Genomic DNA, 17,540 nt, shown 5'->3' with positions numbered 1-17,540 from the left:
CCAACTTGGGTGTTAAAAAAAAGGCAGCGTCTGAATTCATATTGAATTTATTGAAAAGGCACAAACCAATATATCATAGGCAATGTATTCAAGTACTAAATATTCTGTATTTTGCTTAAAAATTAAATAAATTGTGTTCAAAGGAAAGAAATGCTGTTTATCCAAATATTTAAAAAAAAAAAAAAGGCCATTTTAGAGCTGTCATTTTAATAACGGAATACCATGATATTTTTCTTACAGTCATCAAATCAGAATCTAATATCGGCGCCTGCCTATTTGTAATCACATTAAATTTGACTTTGAATGTAAAACTGATTGCTCATCTCCAAGCTGCAAATAAACGAGGTAGCTGAACGTCTACAGCCACTGCAACACTTCCCCACATTCAATATGGCGGCAATATTTAAATTACGTACAACTCTACGGTAAGGCAGACTCGATTTGATGTCTATGCTTGTCCTCATTCAAGCCAGCCAATCGCAGCTAAGTTAGCATCGACATTAGCAAACTCACCCAGTCACGCATTTTTATTTTGGGATTATATCCCCCGTTTTTCGGGGTTAACCCCTGCTTTTTTCTGCTTTTTAAAATCTCATCCCCTGCTGATTTTTTTCATGGCAATTATTATCGGCACACGTGTGTTTTTGGAATGTGGGACAGGAAAAAAAGTGCAAAATCTGAGTTGAAATTCCAACCCAGACGTTTTGATTGTGAGGCGGACATGAAGGCAACAGGCTCCACTGTGCTGCCTCCTTTTCAAAATGTCCAATAAAGAATGGCATGACAAACTTTTTCCAGTGGGAATCGTCAAGAAATTTGCTGGAAAACAACAACAACAAAAAAAACTTGTGAGTTTGTTATAATTGAGTCAAAACAAATAGGGTGCAAAGATGAACAGGGTGCAAAGGTCGACACTTACCAGCAGAGCTCGACCTTTTGTTTCGATGGGCAACAGGAAGCTTCCCACAGCGCAGAGCGCGCACGCTATGCTAAACGGACTCAGCGCCAGAATCACCGACTGAGACATGAGCACCTAAAATACACGAGATCAACGTCACAGATGCAAGCTCAACACAACTACACAAAAACACACACACACACCTGTGCGACAAACGGAGCGATCATTCCTCCGATGCGACTGACGGACGTACAAAAGCCCATCCCCAGCGAACGTGATACGGTCGGATACACCTGAAAGACGAGCAAGCGGAAACCCAACACTTCCTAACCTATCAGCACTTCCAAACAAACATTTTGAAATTCAGCTCCTGCTCAATGTCGACCGTACGTACGTACCTCGGCGGTGTAGATATAAACCACGGTGAAGTTCATGGAGACTACAGAGCGAAGCAGGAACAAAAGGAAGGTGAAGCCTAACCTGAAGGCGACGAGAAGAGATGAGAAGGTCTGAAAAGATGACAACCAGGATGAGGAAAGTCCGGCAGGACGGTTCTTACATGGTGGTGCAGATGTTAAGCAACAGGAAGAAGATGCCTGCCGCCAGCTGTATCACCATCAAACTCTTGCGCCGACCAAATATGTTGAGCAGGAAGATGTTGACTGGGATAACTGGGAAGACAGATGTTAAATGGTGAGGACATAGACCAGGGGTCTATAGTCTCTCTCCTGTGGAGTGTGGATATGTAAAAAAAAGAGGAAATTATTTTTTTTTAAAAACTGGCATGTTTATTTTAATTTTTAGATAAAATATTCTTTAAATGAATTAAATAAATAAATACATTAAATTGGATAAATAAAAAAAATTATATTCAAAAAATGTCAGAAACCACATATTTAAGTTGTCAGAAAAAAAGAGAGAAAAAGTAGTTTACTTTTTTTTTTTTAAATTGCATAAAAATGTCTAAAAAGTGACCACATAATGTCCAAAAAGCAAGTGTAAAAGCAGAAAATTACCATAAAAATGTCAGAGAATTGAATTTTAAAAAAGGCAGAAAAGAAAATGTTAAAAAAATTACCATAAAATGTCCAAAAAGAAAAGAAGCAAGGCAAAAAATGACCTTAAAATGTCTTTGGAACTGTCAGAAAATAGATTTTTTTTTAAAGGCAGAAAAGGCAACATTTACAAAGTTATTCACAAAGTAACTATAAAATGTCCAAACACAAAAGAAAAAAAGCCCGAAAATTACCATAAAATGTCCACAAATTGCCAAAAATCTGAAAATTGATAGCACAAAAGGCAGAATAAAAATGCCAAAAAATATCCATAAAATGTCCAAAAAAGGAAGTAAAGGCAGAAATTTTACATAATCTTTCCATAAAATTGTCACAAATGTCATAAATTTGACAGAAAGGCAGAAAGTCTAAAAATGCATGAAAAATGTAGTAGCCCACGGAAAAATACCAGAAAAAAAAAAGGAGACAAAAGCTAGAAGAAAATAAATTGGATGCTACATTATGGTGCAGTTCCAATTAGTTCTTGGGCCCTTAGTACATTAAACTAACATTAACACACTGTTTCGGTCATCACAATGTTCAAATATTTTGTGGCTCCAGACAGATTTGTCATTTATTTGGCCTAAAATGGCTCTTTTGACAGGAAAGGTTGCTGACCCCATTCATAGATGGAACTAGGAAGCAGTGCAGATGTTTATTTGATTCCAGCGCGGGACTCACGTGAAACCTCCCCCAGGCAACTGATGAGGAGAGTCTGGTAGTCACTGTTTGCGAAGGGGACGCAGTAACACTGCCTGCCCTCAAGGCGGTGCTTGACCTGATGTGCATGGTCTCCGTCCGTCACGCACAGCAAGTTCTTCTCCAGAAGCTCCGAGCTGCTCAGAACCGAGCCGTAGTACGTGAAGGATGCCACAAACCTGACGGCGTGGTTGGAAACGGGATGTGAGCAAACGCTATTCACATTCTTTGCATGACCTTGCCGTGACACTTACCACGAGAACCAGAGGAGCAAGGACGTCATCCTGAAGGTGGAATTGAACAGAATCCTCCAGTTGCCTCGCTCCTTCTAAAAGAGCAAAGAACCTGTCACAACCTTCACTGACCCACAGTTAAAAGTGCTTCAAAATAATATATAAAGTTAGGTCTGTCAAAATGAAGTGGTGAGTCCTACCTGACTGTTTGGGCAATTATGAAAAACGTTTAAACTATGTAACAAGGTGCAAAAAAAAAGAAAAAGAACTTAGTTGGGTTTTGTGTGCCCCTGAACGCACCACAACCGAGTCCACCAGATGACCAGGCGGCAGAGAAGCTTTGTTCATCTTAGCGATCCACTTGAGCGTGTCCATGGCAGCTGCCACGTTGCCTGCCGACACGTTGTAGCGAGCCGACTCGGGAATGAACTGCAGCGGGAAAAAGCAAAACTTTATCTTTCATTTGGACACAACGTCGTCATTGTGGCTGTTCGAAAGCCGACCTTGAAGAGGTAGAGGAGGATAATGCTGGGTGCCACGGAGATGCGGATCATCCACCTCCATCCCAGCGTGGGGACCACCAACATCCCCAGCGTGATGATCAGCATGGACCCGCACATCCAGAAGATCTGAACACACAAACGCAGAGTGTCGGACCCAGGTGGCATCAAAAAGCAAAGCGGGGATTGTGCCAGGGACTCACGGCGGCCAGAGGCAGCAGGACGGCTCGATACCTGGCTGGGATGAACTCCGTCTTCAACACGAACCTGCACAGGACACGCAATACGATAAGTCCTTGTTACATTCCAGACGAAATCATCCAAATAGAAGCTCGCATGCGCATCTGACCCTTGCGAGACACCAGCCACGCCGCATCCCACCATGCTGCGCAGGAAGATAAACCACGTGTAGGACGGTGCGAAGGAGGTGAGAAGGGAGAAGTAGGCGCTCCATACGAAACCTCCGTAAACAACCTAGTGACATCCACACAAAACAATTTTCAAGTCTACTTGCACAACTTGGTTCTTGTGAAACTTCTCGCCAAAGAATTCACAACCTTCCAGCGGCCGTATTTGTCCGCCACGTATCCACTCAGGACGCCGCACACCATGAAGCCGAAAAACACCATCTTTCACAAATACAAAAACAAACGTGGACAAATTCATAATACAAACAATTATTATTTTTTTCTACTTAATTTTGTTTAAAGTTTTTGTGTGATATCACTGAATGAAAATGTGCGCATAAAAAAAGTTTTTTTTCCTTAGTGCATTTCATGGACCCTATACATTTGGTCTGGTACTCACAGAAGCCATTCTCCGACTGACTGACAAGTTTCAGTTAAAAATGGCCGTGACATATACGTAACGGCGTCACTTGCCCTAAAAAGCGCAAATATAACTTTAATAGTGAAAAGAGCAGTATTATATGCGGTGTATTTTTTGCGATGGAGGATTTGAGGTATTGTAAGTGCTCAATTCAAGTTTGTTGGCAAATCCCACCAAGATGGCGGCCATCTTGTCCCATTGCTACGTGATTGACGCTGATTGCAACTCACAGTGGACACAAGCGCCACTTGCCAGTCATTCAGATGCCACTCGCAGCGAATCTCGGGAGACACCACGGCCAGCAACATTATCTCCATCGCTTCCACAATCTACACACACACACAATCCCAAATTGTGCGTGCGCACATGCTGCGGACGTGTTTTGTTTGCGACGAATGATGCGGATGAAGTTGCCTTACATTAGAGCTTCCCATGATGACAAAGATCAAGACATGGAATCTACCAAATCCGATGCTCTCCACTGCATCCTCCACCGTGAACGTCTGCTCTGAAAACACAAAGCACACACTTTGATGCTTCGGATAACATTGAATAGAGATGATTACAAATGCTAAAGTCACCATTGCTATTGTTTTGCTTTTCTGCGACCTGCCGCTCTGACAGTTCCACCTCCTGCAGATAGATGGCGCTGACCAGTTCGGTCTTGATGCTTTCAGCCATTCTGGACGAGGAAAGCAAGAGAACAATGGAACAGCAGATTGCGCTAGGCACACGCCAACACTCACCATGAAGACATGAAAAAATGAAGACACCGATAATATTTCAAAAAGATGTATAAGTATTTTTACATGGCCAGGATAAATATTATACAGTTAAGGATTGATACAAGTGCTTTTGTTAATCTGTGTTCTAGAGCCATTCACCTAGTGAGACAAACTTGTTAAGAATAATTTACTGTTGTCTGATATTTAAATGCTGCAGTTGTCACTGTGTAACTGATTTATATGATTACATTTGCACCCAAACAAATATTACAGTAGATTCATTATATTTGCGTGTGTGTGGCGCCCCCTGGGGAAAACTCCAGCACCCACACCTGCTTGAAGCCAAATTAAATAATACAGTAGTCATAATGGGGTCTACCACGGAGGAGGTGAGACTTCGGACTTCCAGGTTTCACACAACAGCGCTGTTTCCGGTTGCAGTTTGCGGCGCGTGGGCAACGTCCCAGTCCTTGCGCTTAAGCAGGACTTTCGACAGGCTTTGGACAACTGAGACAGACACACTTCAGTGTCTCAGTTGTCCAAAGCATTCAGACAGCTGAGACAGACACACTTCAGTGTCTCAGTTGTCCAAAGCATTTCAGACAGCTGAGACGCCCTGCAGCTCCCGCCGATAGAGGAGGGGGTGCGAGTGTTGTGCTGGCCGGAAACGGCGCTGATGTGTGAATTCCCTGGCATCTAGCCCATAATAATACAGTACATCAGATTTATATAAAGCGCTGCTTTCTCTTTTGCTTGCCTGCAGTCTAAGCGCTTGCTGTAAATCTGTGCAGTTAAGAGTTAAGACCACAAACATTTCCTTTAAAGACACAGTAGGCTATTTATAAAAGTGTCTGTTGATTTTTTGTGCCCAGGCGGATGTTGAGTTTGTGTGGGAGTTAACCAACATTTGATTTTTAAAATGTGCCAAAGATGTGATTTGACAGCCGCATTACGTACAACGTGTTTCTGATGCGCATAGGTTCTTTTGGGTTTCGGTTAGTACATTTTAACAAACTAAATTTGACGAGCGAAAGTTAAAACATGCCGATTCCGGATTGGAAGCTTCAGGCTCAACGCACATACAAAAGTGACGTTACCTGTTGTGTCCAAAATGAACAAACTTCAGGAAACGAGGGAGCGAGGTAACAGCACTTTGTGGCCTCACAGCTGCAGATTGTTCCAGTTCGACTCGGCGTCTTTTCTTTTTGTATCAACAAGCATCAGCTTCGACGCGCTCAGGTGAACGCGGAAGAAGCAGCCTCAGGTCTGCAGTGGAAGGGGGAGGGGGAAGCACTCCGCTGGTTAGAACAGGTGGAACAAATGCCAAACCACTTTTTCAAATGGCATTTTGTAAATGCATGTTATCTCATAAGATATATTTTTACATTAAAATTATTAGAAAAAAAGTGAGTGAGGAAAATTAAATTTTTGCTAACTGGGAAGTACGTAAAGAAAGAAAAGTTACAAAAACAAATGGTTTAGGACATCTCTCATCAACAATCTTCAAGCCCTGAAAATTTTTGGTGAGGTGTGAACAAAAATAAAGCACCTTGTCTTTTGCTCATGAAACAACCTCAACAGTTTAATCAATAGTAGCACCATGTGATTGCGTGTGACCACACCCCACAGCGTGACTGGCAGCTGAACAGTCCAATCAGAGTGTCTTGGGGGTGGGTCTTAAATATTTTATATATAGATATATTTAGTTTTCTCTTCAACATCAAATGTATACTCAGTTATGTTTCCTTTGCCATTGAAAAATACACTCTGGAAGCAAATCAAAGTCTGACATAATTTTCTATTTAGCGCTTTTAGCAACATGCTAACATTAGCAGCATGCTAACAGACTGAAAGCCTCAAACAATAAGGTCATGCGGAAACATTGCAGCGACAGACGTCAATATTGGCGAGGAGAGTCATCACAACATCAAAGCAACAATCAGCAGAGATGAACCAGTCTTGATTGAACCACGCGAGTTTTCCATCTCATCTGCCTGCAGGCGTGTTTCAGTTTTGTTGGTTTACATTTTGGTTCAGAGGCGGTTTATGATGCGGACTGGTTTCCTCCACTGAGCCGAGCCGCCATGACATGAAAGCTAGCAATTAGCAGTTTTTTTTCCCCCAATACAGCAGCGTGCAGCTAACATATATATACGGAAGCCAAACTCTACAGCACAAGTACGACCTTACGACAGTAGCCCGCTTGTCTCTTTTCTTCAACGTAAACACATTGACTAAAACATTTATCTATTCATATATCAGAGATGGGCACTCGAGTCATCACCACTCTGACTCGACATGACGGAAGTCACTGCTTTCGTCACTTTTGACTTGACAAAAACAGACTTGTATTTGTGACTTGACGTAAAACATTATGAGGTGCTTTATAGTCACACAAGTTAGTAAATCAAATATAAATTGGCAAACATACGATTTTCCTTTATCGATTTTCTCATTTTATTAAGACCAGATACTGCAGGTCAGACCGTAGTAAAGATGTAGTTCATAGCTTTTGTTGCCCCCTATGCTGGAATTGTCCATTACAACGACTAAGCTGTCGCTTTGATATGAGGCAAGCGATACCTAGCCCACACCCACATTCACACTGTGTGATTCAACATGTTAATTCTGCTTTGAAGGACAGCCAGTGTGGAGAAAAGATGGATTCATCGGAGGAGGTCATTATTGTAAAATTATTTTCTGCTATAGAAACACCAGAGTTTATAATTACGTAGCTTGGGAAAATATGTTATTTCTGCTCTATGGTTTTTAGTGCACCACCAGGCGGGCCAGTGCAGGAATATCGGCGGTTGTAAGAAAATATTTGTGGTGGAAAGGTCCATGAACAGCGGAAATCTGTGTATAATTGACCGCCATTAAAATGCATGACCCCCCCCCCCCCAAAAAAAAAAGTATAATCATTCAAAAAAAAAAAAAAAAACACTGATAGTCATCTACTCTAGGAGTGGCATGAATTAAAAAAATATTTTCTTTGAAAAAAAAAAAAAGCTACACACTGCAGCTTAAGGTGACTTGACTCTCAAGACAGACTTGCACATAAGTGAATTGATCCCATCTCTGATATATATTATTACTATTATAATAAACATCTCAGTAAAACCCCTACAATAATATTGTGCTCATTGGGATTTCTTGACACAACATAAAAATATTTGAATAGTGTTCCGGACTGGAAAGCACTTCCAGTCCAAAGGCCTCACTGATGGTTTTAAGACGGACATGTGGTCTCCCTGGCTGATGGGAGCGTGGAAGGCAGATGTGTGATTGATGACGACAGATTGACACTTAGCACCACAGAAGGTCAGGACGTGCATCACAATCCGGTCCGGAAGAGCCATCAGGACCACCACCCCCACGCTCTATTTCATCAATTTATGTTGACTTTATGTTTTGTGTGTGTGTGGGGGGGTGGGGGGCATTGGTGGACGTCGACTCATGATAGCCAGAACGGAGAGACAATTTTGTGGGAAGACTCTGAAGATCTCCGGGATGAAAAAAGAAAATCTACTCCAAAGATTTTGCATTTCCATTGCCCCCTTGAAAAGATGAAAGATGAAATAATCACTTCAGGAAACATTACAGGGGCGACTGACCACAGTCCAAATGGACACTGAGGATGACGGGTGGACACATGAAACCCTGTAAATTTCCGGAAGTTACGTTGACGGTTTGGGGATTGACTGGGTAACGGGTTAGAGCGGGTGTTCCAGTCAATCCTGATAAACTAGTCAAGCGGGGAAGGGCTCTAGGGGTAGCTGGTCACGGCTTGTTTCTGGGCCAGCCGGCGAAGTTCCTCTCGGATGGCCTTGATCAGGGAGGCCGAGCTGTGGGCAGAGGGCGAGGCGTCCTCGGGCAGGTACTCGAGAGTCGGGGATGTGAGGAGGAGAGGCGGCGCCGACGGGTCCCGAAGCGAAGAGCTTGGCAATTGGAAAACCGGTGAGGACGAGAATTCGGGGAAGGACAGCACCTGTCGTGACCACAGGAAACAGAAAGTGGCTTACGGGTGGACATTTGGCGAGTGATCAATCGATGGCGATGACACTCACGCTCTCCCTGCTGGCTGCGGGTCTGGACAGGTCCTGGTCCGAGTGTCGCTCATTCCAGCAAGAGCCGGTGGGTCCTGAGGTGCTGCGACCCACGCCGGGGTAGGCCCCGATCTGGCTGGACAAACCCACCTGGGTCAGGTGCTGGAGTTGCACGCCTGCTGAACACAATACAGCGATGAAAGTCTCTCACGATTCCGTCATTGCTAATTTGCTTGCATAGTTTTCTGTACAGCACAACCAAAACAATTCACTCAAAAGGGCCCTAATAGGCACCTACTGGCTTATTTCTTTATTTCTGTCAAAGCACTCAAACGTGCAGTACCTGTGCTGCCTCCTACAGGTCTGGGTCTGGAGGAGGAGGGCAGCTGTTTGTACTGCCCCCTACTGGAGTACAAGGGATCCTGCAGCTGCTCACCGCTGGAAATGTAGCCTCCCGAGCTCTGTCTGTGAGAAACAATAAAAACATTCTGGTTACAAGCTGCCGTGACAGCACCGGAGGGACGGAGAGGGGTGGGGTGGGGGGGGTTTAGGCTTACCTCTGCAGATGACCTTGAGCTCCCAGGCCAGAGGTCGGAGAAACTCCCAGCTCGGCGTATCTCTGCGGTGACAAGAGCAAGTAGAAAAAGCCAGAAGGTGACAAGGGCAAGCTGTGGGGTGGCGGACTCACAGCGGAGAGGGGGCTGTGGGATGGCCCCACCGGATAAGACCCCCACTGCCTCCCCAAGGGTCCAGGGAGGGCCGGGCTCAGGCCTTGCGAGGATGGAGACACCAGAGCAAAGGCGTCATCCAGAAGGGAGTGCATTTGCTGCCGGGCCTCCTCGATGGAGGGCTGCGGTGGCATGTATGGGGGCGGGGCTGGTGCGGCGTCGGGATCAAACACCTCATCGGTGGGGGACGGGCTCCTGGGGTCTGGAGGCAGGTCCGGGTCCGACTGAAAAAGGAGACTCAGGTTAAATTTTAGGTCCAACATTGAAAATGAGACATGTTGCCACTTGGCGGGGACGTGAGGAGACACAAATGAAGTTTTCACAGATATGGAATATTTGTTTGATTGATACAAGTCCAGTTTCCCTTTCTCACCATGTAGGCCACATTGTTGAATCCCGGGTACTTCCTGTAGGTGGCGCCCTGGTCCACCAGCAGGCGGTCCTGGTCCGTATCAGGAAGACTTCCCGGTCCCACTGGAGCCCGCCGCCCTCGGGGGGAGCGCCTGCCTCTGGATGGACAAAGCACAGCACATAGAGTGACATCGATCCCAGAGAAATGGACGCGAGACTTGGGCGTTACCTCCGCCGCTCGTCAGTGGGCGTTGGCGGGGACGGGGTGTCGGCCTGCAGGACGTAGTCCGTGTAGTCCATGTGGTCATGGGCCGAGCCGTAGAGACGCTGAGCCACCTCGGTCTGGACCGGTCCATCACCAAAGGCGTCCATGATATCGTCCATGGACGGAAACTCGCATTGTCCGCGTCTCTTGGCGCGCTGCCGGAGTTTACTCCTTTGCTGCTCCATCTCGGACTTGTGTCGCAGCGCCACCTGGAGGACAGCTGTGGGAATAATGACTGCCTTCCTAGTCACATGTCATCCTGTCTCCTTGTCTTGCTGTCTCTGTCCGCATACTTTCCAACTTGCTGTCTCCATGTCTGTCCTCTTGTCTACCAATAAATGAAGACGGGGCTCACCTCAGTGCTGACTTTCTGCGAGAGGGACGGGCTGGGTTGCGCCGGCGTGCTGGGCCGTGGCTGCATGGCAATGAGCTGAACTTTGCCAGCTGGCCGCCGAATGCCATCCGATGAGCCGCGGGAAAGACGGTCTACGTGGTCAAAGATGGAAGATGATGACATTAGCTCATCTCCGACCGACGGAGCTACAAGAGGAAGAAAGAAGGTCCCAGGTCAAAAGAGGACCGTGCATTAAGTGCGCTACAAACAATTAAAAATCGTGAAGCTAGCAATAGGCTAGCTTATTTTTCGATGATCATGAGCCTCTCACCATTTTTGGGCGGCTTCCTATGCTGCTTGGCTTCCATGGGCGGGGCGGCTGGTCGAGTACTCTCCTCTGCTGATTCTCTGCCGCTTGATTGGTCGCTGCCAACCGAATCGGCATCTGATTGGCTGGTCCTGTTGAGACACGCCATGTTAGTGTTTCACCTCCAAGGGGCAGAATGAAGGCCTAATTAAAAGGAGCATTGTGAGAATCCAGCTATGTCGACTTTATTTTCAACCACCCATTCTCTGTTGCACTCATTATTCAAGTCTGCTCAAATGTATCCCAGCTATCTTTTGGCGAGGCCAATCACTACCAGCCAATCACAGGGCACATACAGACAAACACCATTTTATCCACCGTGCTGATAAAAGAAGCTCCGAAGTGAAGCCATACAACAAAGTTCTGAGGGTGGGCGGCAGGTTTTGATCTCACAAAGGACTGACCTGCCACGGTGCCGTGCGGTTCTGCCGGTTTTGGTGGATGAGCCTTTGGATTTGGGAGTGTTGAGGTCCCCGCCGTCAGAGGGCGTGGCCTCTTTAGCAGGCGCCGGCAATGGTCCCGGCTCTTGGATCACCATGATGTCGTCTTTGCTGTGCTGGCCCAGGTGAAGTTTGGCAAAGTCGAAGCCTTTCACACTGGACGCTTGAAGCTGAGAGACAACGTGCGCTTTCAGGGAACGACAGGAAACAGGTGACATTGGTGATTTCTTACCTTCTGTCTCTGCTGGATGGTGTTGATGGCATCTGGCTGAAACTCCAACTTCTCAGAGCCGCACAGCTTCCAGTATAGCAGGATGATGATGAAGAGGGCCAGCAATACCGGCACAATCACTCCAACAATGAGCCAAATACTGCTGCTTTGGGTCTCAGATGGTGGGACCGACACAGTCTCCACGGCTGGGGACAGGAGAGGAACAAGTGAGGGACAAATGAAAAAAAAGCACTTTACTTTCTACTTGTTGATCAGATCATCCGCTCGTATCTGTTTTCCAAATTGGTGACTCACGTTGGGCCAGCGGTCGCTGGATTTTGTGTCCCAGGACGATGGCGGCTCTCTGGAGGTCCAAGCTGTTCAGGGTTTCTGCCGTCTCCTCTGCCGGTATGCGCGTGCCTCCCGGGCCCTCGACAAAATATAAAACCTCCAGGGGGCGCTCTGGCCCGGAAAACCGAGCCACCCGCACCACCTGAGACGGTCAAAAGAAGACATGGTTTGTGATTGTCTCGGAATGAGGACAGCGAAAGCCTGTGTACCTGCAGACTGCTGTTGGCCGCGGCGGTGGCTCTCCTCCAGCGCCTCCTGCTGGACGCTCCCATTCCTTCCTCCAGCAGCAAGGCCAAGCGTCGCTCCACACGAGCTTGAAAACTTCGCTCGGAAAAGATCTGATTCGGCACGCCGAGCAAGACTGAAAGTATCCAGAGGTTCCCGATCAAGCCAAGTGCATTTGTGAATGAGCGCATCAAAACAAAAGTGTGCTCACCTGTGCGGACCCACGTGAACCTCAGGTGATGGGAGGTGTTTAGCTCGGGATAATGAAACGCTGAAACAGAATAAAAGTCAGCTCAAGTCATCCTGATTTCCTGGCAAACAGACACGTGTGATTTTGCGTCCTACGTTCAGCGATCTGCAGGGCGGGAAAGCCGACATAGAAGCTAAACTCCACCAGGCTCAGCTTCCTCAGGTGCTGGCTGACCTCGAATCCCAGCAGGTAGCCTCGCCCGTCCCGCACTGCGAACACGATGTCAACAGGAAGCTTCTGGTCGGCCGCTGGCCTCAATGAGCTGAGTGTGATGTTCAGCAGCTGGACGGAAGACGAGGTGGGGAAAGGGATCGTTGAGTGCAGGTGGGAGGCAGTCGCACGAGTCACATGTAAGCCTTCAGTCTTAGTTTCAAGCTAGGCCCAAGTTACTGGGACAAAAATCATGCAAGTCGCCATTCAATTTCAAGTAAGTCCCAAGTCAAGTCATACAATCTTGCTCAGTCCCACTCCCAACAGATATTTGTGCATTGGCCACTTTGCACTTTCTCTCTGCAGTACTAACACATTTAAAATCCAGTCTCCATGAACACGTTTTTTTTCTTCTTCTAATCAATTAAATGCATGACCAAAGATATTTCTAACATGGTTTTAACATGTCTAAAATTCAAATAAAAAAAAATTCAATTTAGATTCATCCAACATATTCTCACTGTGGTGAATCATATAATATAAATAATTTTGATCCCAATACAAACCCCTGGAGGATGTCACACACAATGTCCAAACATTTTGATTTCAATTCACCAAACATCACAAACTGTTTCCTTTTCTTTAGTGAACACCTGAGCCCGTTCAAGGCCAAATGCTCCAATTTATTGAGTAATATATCATGATTTATGGTATCAAATGCAAACACGCCAGTGTTGTTTGATTGCTCGTCGGGTTTGAGCGCATGAAACAAAAAATCACTTTTCTTTCTAAAACACAACAAATAGCACACTAAGTTGAAAATGCAGATTTTCAAAAATAAGGCAAGACTTGTCAAGCTAAGAAGTTCAAGACAAAGTCAAATCAAGTCTCATGAATATCCAGTGAGTCTTTCAAAATTTTAGCCAAGCAAGTCCTAAATTCAGTGACTTATACCGCATTCCAAATTATTATGCAAATGATGTTTTCCTCAGATTTTTTCAAACTAAGCATAATTTTCAAGTCATCAATTGTTAAAAAAAAATTTAATGGTTTGAAACAAACCCATGTATGTAAATATAATGTATATCCCCCGATTAATAATTCTACATTTGATAAACTTTACAAAGTAATTGCCCACTATTTGTGCCTAAAACCTGAAAAAAATGAATCCCTCCTACATATCAAAAACTGTAAGCCACTACAGTGCTGCACAGTGAATGACAGTTTGCACAATCATTTAGAAGGCGGTGTACAGTAAGTCTGACTGGAGTCAAGTCATGTGACCCGAGCAGGCTTTCTCTGAAGTCCTCGTACATAGGATACTCACCTGCACGCTGACGGCGCCCGACTCCAAAGAGCGTCGGCGAGTTTCGGCATACGCCATCATGAGGCCGCTCTCCACGCGCTCACTGAAGTTGCAAATTCTGACATCGACGTGGGCGGGAACGAACAGCAGCACCGTGTGCACCTGGTACCGGACGTCTGGTACGGTGTAGAGGGTGGACACGGCGGGAACCGGGCTCGAAAGACGCTGCGGTCGGCGGAGGGCATTGATGACAGAGATGGCGGTGTAGATCAACGGTCCGGATACGACACGGAAGGCAAAACTGGACGGAGTTCTCAAGAACTGGCGAAGAACAGAACTGTCAGTCGCTTGACACGTTAGGTTGATGATGCAATATGTAAACAAAATGGCTGAGTTCTATACATTCTTCAATGCGACTTGATTAATTAATGATAGAGTATGTTAGTGGCTAATAGTTCTTGTTTGATGAAAAGCCTTTTCACACTGCACTTGGTTTTCTTGATGCTCGCCAACTTCTCTCCTATTGTGAATTCAAAATTTAAGTATAAATGAAATTTAATTAAATAAATAAAAATATTTAGATTAATTATTATCATAGTATTTATTTTATATATATATATTTTTTTTTTTATTAAATTAAATTAATTCAGTTAAATATAAATATTATTGTGTACCTGAAGCTCCACAGAGCGGTTAAACTGTCTCCTCAAAAGCTCCCGCACCTGACTGAACCCAGCCACCGAGCCTCTGGCACCACCTGGAGACACCACACATTAGTCAGGTTTTGGTCAGCCAGACCATTGTTGAGGTCACATGACCCGCTGTGGGCGTACCTACTCTGACCAGGTACAACTCGGGCTTGGTGACATTGCACAGGTACTGTTTGCCAGGAGGGGTCCTTGCCGTGGTCACCGGGGGTGTTCGGGTCAAGCTGATGGCCGTCCTCTGGGTAGTGGAGCTTCTAGCGGTGGTCTTCCCTGGCTTTTCGGTGACCTCTCTGGGACTGTCCGGTCTTTCGAGACGGGTGGGGGGTCCCGGTGGGGGCGGCGGGAGCACCCGACTGGTCATGTTGGATTTAAGAGGCGGTTTGCTTGGCCCAGAGACGTCTTTTACTTCTGGAGCAGAAAGGCCAACCGTCGGGGGCTCCGACACACTGGTGAGGGACGGCCGAGGAGTGGGATCTGCCAGTGGATGCTCAGGCTCGCTCCGTGGAGGCGGAGCAGAACTCGGAGACGCCTGGGTCGGCACAGAGGGATGCCCAGGTCGGCTTTCGTTGTGGATTAATGTGGGCGGGACAAATGGTTCAGGGACGTGTACCCCGTGCTTCTCCTGGCCCTCCCGCTCTCCCAAAGGGGGGCGGGAACCCTCCTTCACCCTCTCCTTCGCCAAAAGGTTAGTGTAGTATTCCAAACTATTCATGTCGGGCAGCAGAAGCTCCGTCGGCTGCAGCGGCGCCAAGTCCTCGGGGTCATAGTCGTCGTCCCAGGTAGGGAAGACATCTGGGTGGGCCTGGCGGGTGTGCGTGGGGACGCTGTGGACAGTGGACGAGGGCGAAAAGAGAACGCGCGAGTCCAGCGGCGGGGTAGGACGCCGGGGTAAGGCGCCGTCGTACGAGAGCGCCCAGTCGCCATCGTCATCATCGTAAGGCTGGCTGGGAAGAGGCGTGGCCAGGGCTAGGTCCTCGCCATCGGGAAGAACGAAGGACAGCGTCTCCAGGTAGTCTCCCGAAGCCCAGGCCTCCTCCAGGGAGTTGCTGGGCTCCCACGTTGACGGGGGAACCAGGCTCGGACGGTTGTGGGGGGTGAGCGGCGGCGTCAGGCTGGGGGAAAGGAGGTCCGGTGGTTTGAGGAGCAGGTGGATCCCCTGAGCACCGGAATCCTCCGCTAGACTGCCACGGTTGCCATGGTAATCGGACTCTGGGCTAGCTGCCGGAGGTCTGAGCGAAAGTGGGCGTGACCAAGTAGAAGGTGGGGACGAAGACCCTGAGGTTCTGTTCCAGTCTGGCCCACCTGAGACAAGCACATTTAATGTTCCGATTACAGCAAACCCGCGTTTATTTCAGGGTGGGACAATTTTTTGTGATAGTTTTCTCCTCCCAAACACTTTAAACACATTTCAACTGATTAAAAGACACTTAAGAACATTTATCCAGTGGCTTTATGAACTATGTAAAGTCACAGCGTACCTCCAACAGGCGATGTGGACGTTGCCCTGGAAACCAACGTCATGGTGACCAGCAAGAAGACAGTAAGGCTCCATTCAGAGGTTTGGGGTTCTATCCTGGTTTTGGGAGCCACTGGGGTGACCGGGTCCATGTTTGGATCTTTGTCTCGACCGCTGTGATCGAGTCAGAAGAACCTGAGGCACAAAAACGAATCTTACATTTCGCTCACCTGTTGACCTGTCTCCATTATCGGGATATCGACATCAGATTTCCTCCAAAGACAATGCACTTATTCTTTCAAGTGTTTACATAAGCCGTCCCTATGTTTGGATGCCTCGGGTCCAATTGCGGCCCACAGGACAATATTTTACTTCTAAAGTTAATGTTAGTACGGCCCCCATTTTTGTTGTTGTGTCATTGCACTGGACGGTTTGTGTGTGTTTTTATTAAAAAAAATATCTATTTACATATTTCGTGATATCGCCCAGCCCTAACCTGAAGTGTCCCAAATTTATTTGTGGCCTCCAGTCTATTTTCAGGGAAAACTGGAAATTCTGTCTATCAAAAAGCAACTCAAAATGCAAGAAGTTCAATTGCTTCCAATATGTTGACTCCTCAGATGAAGTTAATGAGAATTCCAAATCATCAGACACATTTGCCATGAAGCTGCAGTGCACTTGTACTGTATTTCCCCCTCTTGTGCGCAAATGTGTTAATGACATCCTCATTGCAGTCAGAGATGAAACAAAAAAACAAAAATATCAAACAATCAATCCCGTTCAATTGCCTTCATGACGCCAAACAGCGTCGCTGGGAGCTCCAATTTAATCACTCAATCAATAAATCAATAAGTCCACTCAACGGCTGTGTTAACTGGTTTGTCCTGCACGTACCGGTACCGGCGGCCTCTCTCACGTCGAATCTTTGCTCCTCGCGGCCCGCATGCCTTCCATCCTGATAGCGACACCGACTGCTTTTCCTCGGTTCCGATCCGATCAGGGTCCATTCGGCGTGACGTCACCGGCCACCACCGATGCTCGCTGCTGAAAGATGTCGAGGCCAGAAACGAGCCGAACCGAGCCCGCTTTGCATCTACCTGCCATCTTACACAAAATTTCCACGGTGACACGCCTCTCCCGGCTGCCTGCCGAGCCAGGTTACGGGAGGAAGAGGAGGAGGAGGAGGAGGAGGAGGAGGAGGAGGAAGACGAAGGAGGGAGGGAGGCGTTCGCAGTCCACGCCGGTTCCGACCAGCGTGCACACGCTCCAATTTTGTAACCCACTCGAACACGACCGACCCGACGTGCGTTCACGGACCCGTCACGCGTGTGGGACAATCCAGTGTCCTTCTCGGACGCCCCCGCGCGGCGTGTCACCTTCGTTACAACGGAGCAGCGTTTCCTGCTAGTGATGAC

General features: G+C 47.0%; 2 protein-coding genes across 4 annotated transcripts; both read right to left on the bottom strand.

Moving 5' to 3' along the window:
* Nucleotides 1-31: 31 nt before the first annotated feature.
* On the bottom strand, nucleotides 32-6,481 carry svopl (SVOP-like). The gene is made up of 16 exons (XM_077543307.1): nucleotides 6,036-6,481; nucleotides 4,795-4,895; nucleotides 4,633-4,721; nucleotides 4,444-4,542; nucleotides 3,943-4,014; nucleotides 3,735-3,859; nucleotides 3,589-3,652; nucleotides 3,389-3,514; nucleotides 3,186-3,314; nucleotides 2,907-2,980; nucleotides 2,635-2,831; nucleotides 1,458-1,569; nucleotides 1,297-1,378; nucleotides 1,102-1,191; nucleotides 920-1,033; nucleotides 32-819 (listed from the first exon to the last, which is right to left on the bottom strand). The coding sequence occupies exons 2-16, from the start codon at nucleotides 4,892-4,894 to the stop codon at nucleotides 808-810; spliced, it is 1,485 nt and encodes a 494-aa protein (XP_077399433.1). The 5' UTR covers nucleotide 4,895; nucleotides 6,036-6,481; the 3' UTR covers nucleotides 32-807.
* Nucleotides 6,482-6,716: 235 nt separating this feature from the next.
* On the bottom strand, nucleotides 6,717-17,511 carry LOC144034498 (UPF0606 protein KIAA1549). Of its 3 annotated transcripts, none has more exons than XM_077543295.1 (20): nucleotides 17,020-17,511; nucleotides 16,148-16,320; nucleotides 14,796-15,971; nucleotides 14,637-14,719; nucleotides 13,984-14,283; nucleotides 12,602-12,788; nucleotides 12,468-12,527; nucleotides 12,241-12,392; nucleotides 11,996-12,173; nucleotides 11,702-11,886; nucleotides 11,434-11,639; nucleotides 10,994-11,121; nucleotides 10,684-10,868; nucleotides 10,293-10,537; nucleotides 10,086-10,221; nucleotides 9,673-9,936; nucleotides 9,542-9,603; nucleotides 9,328-9,449; nucleotides 9,006-9,163; nucleotides 6,717-8,926 (listed from the first exon to the last, which is right to left on the bottom strand). In XM_077543295.1, the coding sequence occupies exons 2-20, from the start codon at nucleotides 16,275-16,277 to the stop codon at nucleotides 8,705-8,707; spliced, it is 4,179 nt and encodes a 1,392-aa protein (XP_077399421.1). In that variant the 5' UTR covers nucleotides 16,278-16,320; nucleotides 17,020-17,511; the 3' UTR covers nucleotides 6,717-8,704. The 3 variants fall into 3 exon arrangements, with proteins under 3 accessions (XP_077399421.1, XP_077399423.1, XP_077399422.1); XM_077543297.1 differs by having other exon boundaries at nucleotides 10,684-10,814; XM_077543296.1 differs by having other exon boundaries at nucleotides 9,006-9,160; nucleotides 17,020-17,510.
* Nucleotides 17,512-17,540: the final 29 nt, after the last annotated feature.

This window comes from Vanacampus margaritifer, chromosome 15 (genome assembly GCF_051991255.1).
Source record: "Vanacampus margaritifer isolate UIUO_Vmar chromosome 15, RoL_Vmar_1.0, whole genome shotgun sequence".
NCBI classification, from domain to species: Eukaryota; Metazoa; Chordata; class Actinopteri; order Syngnathiformes; family Syngnathidae; genus Vanacampus; species Vanacampus margaritifer.
Note: the sequence above shows the minus strand (reverse complement) of the source record. Positions and strands in the feature narration are given on the sequence as shown.

Bases quoted from the DNA above. Each gene is read 5' to 3' on its own strand.
- LOC144034498 (XM_077543295.1), bottom strand. From the start codon at position 16,277: ATGGACCCGGTCACCCCAGTGGCTCCCAAAACCAGGATAGAACCCCAA. The intron at 11,640-11,701 runs GTAAGAAATCAC...GTTGTCTCTCAG, and splicing joins CCATCCAGCAGAGACAGAAG to CTTCAAGCGTCCAGTGTGAA. The intron at 9,450-9,541 runs GTAAGCCTAAAC...TGTTTCTCACAG, and splicing joins GCTCAAGGTCATCTGCAGAG to ACAGAGCTCGGGAGGCTACA.
- svopl (XM_077543307.1), bottom strand. From the start codon at position 4,894: ATGGCTGAAAGCATCAAGACCGAACTGGTCAGCGCCATCTATCTGCAG. The intron at 3,653-3,734 runs GTCAGATGCGCA...TGTCCTGTGCAG, and splicing joins GTGGCTGGTGTCTCGCAAGG to GTTCGTGTTGAAGACGGAGT. The intron at 3,515-3,588 runs GTGAGTCCCTGG...TTGTGTGTTCAG, and splicing joins TCCTGCTGCCTCTGGCCGCC to ATCTTCTGGATGTGCGGGTC.